General features: G+C 33.4%; 1 protein-coding gene across 1 annotated transcript in view; it reads right to left on the bottom strand.

The window, feature by feature from the left end:
• The window catches only part of Ccdc178 (coiled-coil domain containing 178), a 327,934-nt gene that overhangs the window by 198,671 nt on the left and 116,925 nt on the right, over positions 1 to 12,338 (bottom strand). The window contains exon 16 of the mRNA XM_077792201.1: positions 11,324 to 11,483. Coding sequence (XP_077648327.1) covers positions 11,324 to 11,483 — 160 coding nt within the window. The remainder of the gene's footprint in view (positions 1 to 11,323; positions 11,484 to 12,338) is intronic.

Genomic DNA, 12,338 nt, shown 5'->3' with positions numbered 1-12,338 from the left:
ATTTGGAGCCCAATTTCCAGCCTTCTTGGGGCCCTCTTTTCAAATGTAAGGGCTGACAGGATGCAAGTCTCAGTCTACCTGCAGTCTGCTAGTGTCAACAACAAACCAGAGAAAATATCTGCTAACTTCAGTGGTATTCTCAGCTTCTTTGGTAGCTTTTTTACCCTTCTGATCAAGTATTCCTAATCTGATTCACACAAACTCCTAAGTATGACACTTAGAGTCTTTGAGATGTGGCTTCTGTCTATATATATGACCTTTTTTCCTCTGCAAACATTAATAAACATTAATAAACTACCTGACATTCCCTAAATACACACTAACTTTTGACACCTGTACATCTTTTCTCTTAATGTTTTCACTATGTGAAGTGTTCTTTTCTTGGCTACTTGTTTCAGTGTTCCAAGGCTTGGTTTCTGTCGTCATATTCCTAGCAAGACTTCTAAGATTACCTTCAAGCCTTTTCTCCCAAGTTCCAAAGAATTATGTGTATAGGTCAAAAAAAAAGTATTTATTACAATGTTTTAATTTACTTATACCTCTCCCTTCCAGTGTTGCTCAGGGAGGCTGAGAGAAGCCATTGCCTTTAATTTGATACTCTCGGAATCTTGAGTATATTCTGACATTCGACACATGACCTCAAAATGAACAAATAAATGGATGGATGGATGGATGGATGGATGGATGGATGGATGGATGGATGAATGAATGGATGAACAGCTAGGGGAAAATATCTTCTATTGCTGCCAAAGTAAACTGAAATATAAATTCTAAACTTTCATTTTAGGAGTTGCATCACTTTCTTTGGACTTCTTTAATTTAGCCAACTTTGAGGAATTATATCCTAGACATCGTGATGCACCCTGGAAGGATTTACAAGAGTGAGGCTTTTTGCTCTCCCTCAAAAGCTTCATCAATTGGAATGGGAACCAAACACTAAAGCAAAGGTGTGTCTCATGAATATAATAGAATCTTTACTTCAATCTTGTCCCTTTTGCTTTTGCTGGAAAATAAATCAGAGATTTACAGTATGCAAACAAATAAATGAACATACATAAACTCCTTCTATTACTCAAATTCTTTAAGAGTATTCTAAAGCTGCCTTCTCTGATTCTTTCCATGCTTCTGCTTCTTTCATCTTTATATTTGATCGTCTGCCTTCACCAGTGGTCAGATACCACTCTTTCTGTCATGGATGCTCTCCTAACAGTTAAATCAAGAATGTGACTCAATGCTTTGGCAATGTGTGGAGCTGGACTCCCACCTCTCAATTAATCTCTTGTTGCTGGGCTGGAAGAACAGGCTCTGGGAGGCTGGGAAATTGACTTCTGAGAGTGCTCCAGCTGGCTGTTTCTGCCGTCTCTAAGCAGGGCAGGAAAAAAAAAAAATAGTTCTCCAGGTGTTGCAAAAGTTAAAGTTGTATTCTACTGTGGTTATGGGAAGGCACTGCTGCTTCATAAGATGAAGCTAACAGGAGCCAAAAAGAGACAGCAGGCTGCAAGGAAGCCCACAGGCAGCATCCAGGAAGGAAGATACTTCTTCTCCTGTGATCTTTTGGTCTCCCTCTAGCGCCTCCTATTGGCAGAGCCTGACTTAGAGCCAGTTGATAAAAGAGAAAGTGGGGAGTTCCAGCCTGAGGTCTCATCAATGTGAATACATTGTAGCACAGTGGAGAGACAACAATGAACAACTATCTTCCCAAGGTTCAGTCTCCAGATATTCTCTAGATATTGTTCTTCAAGGCTTTAAAGTGTTCCTTTGGCTTCAATATCAACAGAGTGGCTGATGCAGAGCTCATACTCCATTCTTTCTCCTAAACTCTACCTTCACCTGGTGAATTACTGGGTATGTGTTTCCACTTACATATTCTCTAGGATGTCCAAAACAGGCCATTTTCTCAGAAAATCTTGCCATAAAAGTTCTTTTCAGTGTAAAAGCCATATATTGTTTGCCAATAAAACAGAAATATACCACCTCCTATATATTATTCTATTCTTCACATATCACATCCTATTTGACATCAGTCTTTGTTAAGTCTTCAATCTTGTTCTTGTCCTCTCAGTGTCTCATCACTTCTCTTTGATTCCCACAACACTATTTTGTAACTTATATGTGAAACTGTGCTTTCTGTTGATTTCTACTCATCTTATACAATGCTATCTAATTGATCTTGCTATAGCCTGCCTCTGAGCATATTACATTCTTTCATGGAAAATTCTTCAGGTCTCCTACTATCTTACAAATTAAGTATGACCCTTTTAACTGGAGTTTTATGATATACTGTGATCCTATATTCTCAGACTTATCTCTCATTGCATATTTGTTACTAATAAAAGAGCACTTGCAATGAAATTCCTAAGTAACCACTTTTGTGTAATTTTCTAATCATTTTCATAAGACATATTCATAATGTTGAATGGTAGATCATAGCATATGTTCTTTTACAAGGTTTTGAGTACATATTGCAAAATTTCCATCTGGAAGGAATCTACAAATTTACATTCCCAATGCAGCTATGTTAACTCTGGGTATTAACATAATTTTCTCTTACCCAATATTAAAGTATCCCATTGTTGTATTAATTCAGGTCTTGAGATTATCAGAAGTGTTTAGTAATTGAATATGCATATTTCTTCTGTTAAATAAATTTTCATAATTTCTTGAATATTCTGTATTGCTTTTTCATATATGAAATATATGGCAAGCAATGCAATAATGTCCTTAGCTTTTTAAGAACTTTCTAATCATAAATATTGTTAGTAATATATTGATTTGGTTATCAGGATTATTATTTTCATTATTATTAATTTCCTAGGCAGGACATGAAGACATTTTTTTTAAATAATGCCCTTTATTTATTTATTTATTTTTATGTGGTGCTGAGGATCCAACCCAGTGCCTCACACATGCTAGGCGAGCACTCTACCACTGAGCTACAACCTCAGCCCACCTGAAGACATTTTTATCTCTACCACTGAGCTACAACCTCAGCCCACATGAAGACATTTTTATCTCCCTAAATGGTCTTCCTATATCCAACCTAATTCTCTAAACTAGTAGCCTCAGTGATTCTCTTAAAATATGTCAGGACTTATTAGTCCTCTGTGCTCAAACTCTGCTTCATTCAGAGTAAATGTAATGTCAAATTCTTAAAAAATGGTCCACATTGTCTTTCTGGCCTTACTGGCTATTCTCCCTATGCTGCATCTGTTTCAAACTTCCTGTCTTCTTTCCCTTGAAAGAATAAGGATGCTACCACCTTAAGGGTTTTGTCTCTAGGAATGTTCTTCTCTAAGATATCTGTGTAAAATAATTCCATGTTATGGTTTAGAAGTTCTGTTCCCCAAAAGCTCACATGTGATTCAATGCAAAAAGGTTCAGGGGAGAAATGACTGCATTGTGAGAATCTTAACCCAATCAGTGAATTAATCTCCTGATAGGGATTAACTGAATGATAATTAAAGTGATGGGGTGTGGTTGGACTAGGTAGGGCATTGGGAGCATGGCTTTGGAGCATATATTTTTATCTCACCAGTGGAATCAATCTCTCTTTCTTTTTTTTTTTTCTCTCTCTCCCTCTTCCCCTCCCCCACAAGAGTCTGCTCACATGTAGCCCTCTCAAAGAAATTTATACATTAGTCAGGGGAAGCTAACTGCTTAAATAACCTCAAAATCCCAGTGTCTTTAGAGAGTTGCTTGACACTAATGGGGAGGACAAAATTGAAAACTCTCTTAGTATGCCAAAGGGAAACAAAATGTAACCCAGGAATAATGTTATAAAATTTTAAAAATCAAAATAAATGTAATAAAAATAATTATGAAAGACATAAACAGAAGCAAATTTTCCCAACCTTGAACTTAAAAATTATGAGTTCAAAGATTGAATGTCATATTGATTTGAGCAAAAACAATGAAAAATGGTTAATTTAAGGTACATAAAGGCAACATTTTAGAATATTACAAATGGATGAAAACTAAAATAAATATTCAGGAATGAAATGTCATCTCTAAGGGCCATAAAATAATACAACTTCAGATTTCTTTTCCACCAAACTAAATAAACAAATCAGAGAAATCTGTACAGTTTTTTCTTTTTGGAGGAGAAATAACAATAAAAATAATAAAACTAATGATATAATATACACACATTTTCTGCAGAAAACTGTTCTAAGTGCCACTGTTAACACATTTAATTCTCACAACAACCTTAGAAGGCAGGTCTTACAATTACCCTCACTTACAGATAAGGACTAAAACTAAGATATGAAGAAATTTATGCACCTCCATTTTTTTGTTGTAAGGTAAGGCAACTTGGAAAAAGAGAACAACTCAATTGCTTAATGGGAAGAATATTAAAATATGTAAAATAATCAACTAAGAAATATATCAATATAAAGATGTCTGAAGTAGGCACTGTGATAGTGTTAAGGAATTGTTAACAAGTAAGAAAACCCATTACACATGTAGAGTATAGTATAAACAATTCTTGGCCAAATGGCACAAAATTAAATACAAGAGGCTAAACACTTCTGGAAGTAGCAATTTATGTGACAGAAACAACAGCAGCATGTTCATGATAGGAATGCAATAATTTGGGGCACAATTAACCATAGCAAGGAAACAAGGCAGTAGAGAGAAGAGAAGTAAAATTGGTCAATTGTCCATAGAGCTGGAGTAAGGTAAAAGTTTTTGATTTATCACTCCAACAATTAATTAATAAAAAATGAATTTAATATTCCATTTAATCACTTGAAACAATATCACTTAAACTAGAATGTTTCTATTTCCTATTATTATCAGTTATAAAAATCAAACCTCAAAAGTCAATATAACAAAAAAAGACAACACAGAAAGTTATATCAACACAGAGAGAATTAAGCAAGATAATAAAAACAGGGTTCATGAAACAATCATGAAAATTAATTAAATTATCTTTTATGGGTTAAAGAGACACATTTAAAAATTAAACCAGAATTGTTATTATTAAAATACAAAATTAAATTAGTATCACATGCAGAAAAGCAGAAGTTAATAATATTAACTTTAAAATAGTACAGAGGAGAAAATAATCATTTTATGAAAATATTACAATTCAAATTCTCATTTAATAATTGTGAGCATATATATATATATATATATATATATATATATATATACACACACACACACACACACACACATATATTTAACATAGATGGGGGAGGGGGTTCCAGTTTTATTTTAAAAACTGAAGCAAGTTTTTAAAGAGTGTGTGTGTGTGTGTGTATAAAATAGAGAGAATAACAGGACTTACAAAGAAATAAAGTAAAATTTGCAGAAAAAATTCAAATAGGAAGTTCAATCTACCACTAGTAGACTAGTACAAATCAAGTGCACTAAAATATAACAACTTTCATGATATGAAAATTATAATTAAATAAGTTGAATTAATGATCTCATTAATTCATTTTCTCAAAAGTTACCTATGGACAAAAAATTGCAGAAATTTTATTTGATTACCAGATGCAAATTAACATAAATGTAAGTAACACTCACTACTCTCTGCTCCCAACCTGGTAGAGAAGAAAAAGTCTTCTAAATAATGATTTCTTTTAGCTATCCATTTAATTGCTTTTTTTCCCTCAAAAAGGCTCAAAACCACTAAACTCCTTAAGTTGTGACTGTGTCCTCAAAGAAGTAAAAACATTAAATGAGTGTACCATATATTGAAAGTTCAAAAATTATATGCAGAATATAATTTATCATTTAAATGGGGATTTATAACCATTAAATAAGAAAGAATGATTCAAAGCAGAAAATTCAACAGGCTAAAAAAAGAAAAAGAAGAAAATAAATAAATAAATAAATAAAATTATAAAACCAATCAAAAGAAATAATCACAAAGGTGTAATTAATTAGAGAAAATAATTAACCTGTCTAACAAAAGCAGAGTTTGGAATGTATAGGAAAAAACCAAAATGCAAAAATTTATCAAGCTAATCAAGTGAAATTTTTAAAAAATGACAAGAAACAAAACAAAAATCAAACAAAAAAGGAATGAGAAAGGCTAATGTACAAGAAGCATCACCACCAAAGTAGAAGAGATAAATTATATTTTACAGTAATTTGTGATAATAAATTTGCAAACCTATTCAAATGATCTTTTCTAGAAAAATATAACTTTCCAATATTGACTCAAGATAATTGGAAAACATTAATCACACATAAAAGCAAAAAAAAAAAGAAGAAATTGAATATACTGATATAAAGTTTTTATTTATAAAAGGGGCAAGCTCACCTATTTAGTTGGGGAACAAAATCCACCATTAGGTTTATACGGTTCTTGTAACAGATTTTACCTGGAACTACCTTTTCAAGGATGATGATATGGCAAATACAATGTCTTCTTTTAAGGCAAAGATTGAACAAGTTTGCTAGAAGCCCTCTTGTAGTATTAGAGATTCCTACATTCAGAGTTTGTTAACTGTGACAACAGAAATCTACACAAGTATCATGCACGCAGACCATTTTCACAGCACACCCCCTAGACTTGAAACCCAGGGGATCCTATGAGAACCTAAGATCACAAGACCTGGTCTCTCAGCCTGAGTTCCCTGTCCTCTACCAGTATCTTTGAGACTGCGACAAGCTTACCCTTTGCTTGTAAGTAGGGTTAAATCTCATCCCCTTCACATATCTCAATAGCATCATGGGAGAATTTCTCTAACCTTTAAGGAACTGAAATACCCAATGCTATTTAACATAGATCGGGGGAGAGGGGGGTTCCAGTTTTATTTTAAAAACTGAAGCAAGTCTATGAAACCAATCTCTTTGACAAATTACAAAATAGAAGAACTGCAGATGAACAGATATTCTAAATCAAATTATTACAAATTGAAGCCAGTAATGTCTTAAAATTTTAATAAACCCTGATCAATTAAGGTGTTTTTAAGAATGCAATTTGGTGTTTGGAAAATCTATATATAATTATTTTAATTGGTAAGTGGGGAAAGGCATTGCAAAACTGGGAAAGGGAGGTTACCTGAGGAAAAAAAAAAGATCATAAATATCTGAACTGTGTTCATGGAGTATTATCACAACTACATAAAAAAATACTAATATATAGAAAAACTGAAATGGACTACAGTCAACTATTATAATAGATGCCCCTAGATAGTTTTTAAAAAACTGTAAGTGGTAATGGATTGCCAGTGCTAAAAAAAAATCAAGTTTTATGTAAATAGTGCCTTAATATTTTATCAGAAGTAATTCTGGGGCATAGCAGCAACAGGGGACATGGTGCTTCAGAGAGATGCAAAACTAGAAACTTCCTCCTCATTTAATGGATTACACTCAAAGTAAACATTCAAAATATATTAAATTCATATTTGGGAATCACCCAATTCTGTGCTCCCATCTTCTCTCTCCTGGTGCTACTCTGTCCTGATTTCTAAGTACTTAAAATCACTGCAGTCCTAGGTCTGAACAAAATCGTGAAGTGCCCTCTGATACAAAGTCAACACTCTGGCCACCACTCCTCACTGAAAACATTCATTCCTCCAAGAATCATAGATTTCAATAAGGCATTTTGAAAAAGCAATGTCATGAGGCTAATAATTCATATTATTGTGTGTGACTAATTGTTGCTTAGTCACATGAGAAATATACATAATGTAAACCATGTGCCTAATTTTTAAAAATTTTCGTGTGTCATTAAAATCATTTTGGTGGTAGGAAGATTATTCTTGCCTGGAAAATTTACTGGTGAGTTCTTCAGTTTCCAGGTTTATTACACATTCATTTCCCACTATTGAGACCCCAGAAGGTGTAATGCGTTTTAATAACTCCTTACATTTCCGGGCAGGGGACAAGGGGCACCATTGTTTGTTATTTGAGTGTTGTTACTATTTTTAAGTCTGGTTTCACAACTTCCATCTTCCTGCTGATGAATTTTTCAAGGTGAAGCTAGGATTTTTGTCCAATGCTGAATGTCTCGAACACAGAAGTACTCACAGAATAGTTGTATGACAATGAAGAAATGATGAGTGGACAATAGGAAAATAAGTTAAAGTTGTAACCATCTTTAAAATGATCGAAGATTAAATCTGTTTCTGATTTTTACAATTTTCGTACTTGGCTGCCCAGTAAGGCAGTGACCCACTGCCTCTGCAAACTAAGGATTTTCTGTGCAAAAGGGTCAAAAAATGATTTGATCGCTAAGTGTGGGGCTGCTGTGGCCAAGGGAAGAAATGCGTCCTAAAAGAGGGAAACAAGAAGTAAAACAAAAACCAATAAATTTTAGAAAATATTGGAATATTGTCTCATCTGGAACTTAATCTGGAAATTGTTCTTCCAGGACACTGAATTATAGCCCTTTCCTATATAACCTAAATCATAGAGAGGAGAGCAAAACTAGAGAGAGAACACCCAGAGAGAGGTATTGACATTGAGAAGGCAGTGGGCCTTAACAGACTGAAATACTGCAAGCTCTAGCTCTGTATGGACCTTTCCAATAGTAGCTAGAGATGTACTAGTAGGACAAATAAGGTATACTGAAATTTTAACCTTAAGCAATTGCATTTACAAGTAAGCACTTAGTAAAAATGCCATGACATAAACAAACAACAACAACAAACTACCATAGAAATATGATAAGGAATTGTCCACTGAGGAGAGATTGAATTTAACTCCAGACATAGAATTATATGCTCTCTCAACTTTGTGAATATTTTTTCTTAAAACTATTTTATTAGCTGTTAATATTTCCAATACAGTAGTGTGTTTTCTTACATCCTTTAATAAATCTATAGTGGCTTTTATAGTCTTCTATTAAAAAATATCCACAGATCATCCATAATCGTGATCAATCATTTTGCCCACAGGGGACACCCCAGATTAGTATTGTAATGATGCCTTTGTCAGACTTTTTTCTTTCCAGGAATGCTTTAATTACATACACAGTTCCAAAGTTAACTAATCCTGTTTATAAACAGGAATAAGATCAGGTTTGCTATGAGGAATTATACTGTCTTTCCACTATTTAATACTCAACAACTAATCACAGTCATACATCAATAGCACCATTAATGATAAAGCATATTATTCACTACACATTGCATGTTTGGGTCGAATAAAGTGAACTCTGTACTTTGGGTCACATAATATGAATGCATAAGAAAGATCTAGCCTAAAAACAGACAAGAGACAACTTCATATAGAGTAAAGGCTATTTGATAAAAAGCATTAAGATCTTTCACAAAATCTTTCAATACTATAAATCAATAGACAATTTAACTATTTCAATAGAGAGAAAAGACTGGATGACAAATTTTTCTCATGTTATTATTCAGACACAGAAAGAAGGACTCCGCATCTATACACAGCATGAGTGTATGGTGAAGTATCCAGAGTATGGGGTTGGTGCAGTATGGAAAATACCTTCAAAATATCCTTTTCCAGCTACTGTCATATGTGCAGAGGGCAAAATCATCAAAACAGGCATCCATCCATCCATCCATTCATTCATTTTACAAGTGGATTTACTGAGTGTCTCTACTATGCCATATATAGTTCTGAGTTTTCAGGTTATAGAGAAGAATGTGGCAGAAAATTCCCTGCCCCCTTAGAGAATACATTATTATAGCAGACTACCAGACAACAAACAAATACAAATGAGTGACAAAAACCAGCTCAGAAAAAAAAGCGGGATAGGTCACATGAGGCTTCCAGGAGGCTGGGGGTGGGCACTTGAGAGTAGTAAGGCAAGGACTGGCTTTTTGAGGAAAAGAAATGCAAATGTCAATAATCTAGCAACTGGTTATACAGGATGCCCTCCACCCCCCGTAGCTAGCCTGCTGACCATGCTTTGCCATTTCCCTTGTTATCATTGCTCCACTAAAGTGCTGAAATGCCAGTCAATAAATTATCATTGAGGTCCCACTATGTTCTCAGCACCAGTATGATTGGAAAATGTGGTTGGGTTCAAATAACTAATTTTACTGCTGTGATAAAATAGGAGGTGAGTAATATGCTGAAGTCAGTAAATAGCTCAAATCTTCTTGCTCTGGAAGGTGCTTTTCAGTTTTAGCTTCCCTAATCTCTTCATCCCTCACATGTGAGTTCCAGGAATCCCTCCAAGAGGAGGCATCATTTATTGCCACTAGATGGCACCAATTATTTTCATATTTTTAGGGAAAAAAATCTTTCTAGGTAATGACCACATTTAAAATGGAACAATGCTAACCCACTACAATCTAATGTATGAAATATGATATGTCAAGAGCTTTGTAATGTTGTGAACAACCAACAAAATAAAATAAAATAAAATGGAACAATGCTACTCGGTCCCACTATTAATAAAACTACTATAGTTTTGTTAATAATTTTACCATAGGATGGACCATAGCAATAGCAGTAAATACAATATGTTTATTCACTCATATGCAAGTTTATTCAACATACATTTATTCCAAAATTCTTAAAAATGTATTGTCTTTGGATATGTGAAAGGAAATCATAATTGAATATCAGGATCAAATATAGCTGATAAAGTATATTATGATTATACATATATATTAAAAAGTTTTGAAGAAAGTGGCTTTAATAAAGAAGAATTAATTATATTTTGTGGAAATTTTCTCATTGTGTCTCTCAAAAATAAATAATATTTCTAAATATATTTTTAAAAACCCATGGCATTAATAAATTAGAATTAATTGCAACAAAACTATTGTAAAACATTAAAATTGGATGGGGTTATTTAACTACATATATGTAACTTAGTTACAATCTGTACAAAAATTTAGTATGTACTGCTTTATAAAATTTGAAGGATAAAAATTTGGATGTTAAATATACATTTTTATCATATTATTTCCCTGTTTTAAAAAAGTAAATATATAGTGCCATTAAAATATTATGGAAATTTTTTTCTGAAGGGAAGGAGTTTGAAATAGTCTCACTTATCAAAAAAGTGGTTGGTAAATATTCAAAGTATGTTTATTCAGAAACAAAACAGAACCATTCTCACATCACCATTAAAAACATAAAAATGGTTCCAGAATAAATAAAACCTATGTTTTTATATTAATGCAAATAAAATGAGTGCAATAGTAAGATGAGGGTACCCATTGAATGTACTGAAAAGTACAATATGCTGCATGAATATGTTAATTACTCATGCATTACCTAGAAAAATGAAATGTTATGTTTATTATGCTAACAAATGTATTTTTAAAATTTAAACATCCTTGCTACTTCAACATGAAAAATGTGTCTCAAATTCACTGCTAATTTGACTGCCACTATATTTCTTTCACTTAAGACAGTAAAAAATAATACTTACTTTAATATCTTCCAGAGTCTTTTGCCTTTTTTCAAAGAGCACTGTAAATTTCTTGTCTTCATCAAAGATTCTCTCTTCACAGAGTTTTTTCTTCTCCATGAAATGCTCAAATATATTTTGTGCATTCTCCCTTTTATATCTTACAACTAAAAAGTTCTCCCTGTGAAGAAAGAATTTCATGTGCCACAAGTCAATTCATGTTGTAATATTTAATGTTCACATGTAAATGTTTATGATAAATTTTAAAAGACCCAATCTTACAGCTGAAAGATCTCGGGAAAATTTTGTAGTTCTTTCCAAAACTCTGTGTGTGTGTGTGTGTGTGTGTGTGTGTGTAAGTGCCATTTCTGTACTAAGTACATCCTGCCTCAGAGGCAAAATAACATTGATGGTAAACTCAGTAGTTACCAAGGAAAACTACTAGTAAAAAAAAAGCATCCAAAAGTGGTTAGAACAATACTGACAACAACAAACAAGCTTAAGAAATAATTGCCGAAGTTAAGCAGCAACCATGAATACAGAATAAGCATAGCTGCAAATGCTTAGCAGTCTTATGTCACCCACATTAGCTGATGCTTCAACAGACAGAGAAAATTAAATCACTAGCACGGTTAGCTATAAAGGCAGCAAGGCTAACATTCTTGGAAAGGTTCAAATGTTAAAGTGCTTTTAATAATATATCATTTAATACAACAAAACCCCTATGAAATAATAATCATTAATACCATGAGCAATTGAGGAAACCTAAACTCGCACTATTAGCTTGTATATCCTTCAAGTAGGTAGTAAAATAAATGACAGAACCAGAATTCAAATCCAGTCTGTCTTTCTCTGCTTGATTCAGCAGTGGTACACTGACTACTCTGTCTTCCCTGTGGCTGTTTATAGAAATTGGAAACATGACTCCTTGCTCACGTTTAGTATATAAGAGCCTCTTCTACATGGAATAAAGTTCCCTTTCATCTGCTTTGCTCTGTTTCTTCCATTTCTTCATTCATATTATCCACTCCCCAAA

The sequence above is a fragment of the Urocitellus parryii genome, chromosome 13 (genome assembly GCF_045843805.1).
Source record: "Urocitellus parryii isolate mUroPar1 chromosome 13, mUroPar1.hap1, whole genome shotgun sequence".
Classification (NCBI taxonomy): Eukaryota; Metazoa; Chordata; class Mammalia; order Rodentia; family Sciuridae; genus Urocitellus; species Urocitellus parryii.
This window is presented reverse-complemented; position numbering and strand designations above follow the sequence as displayed.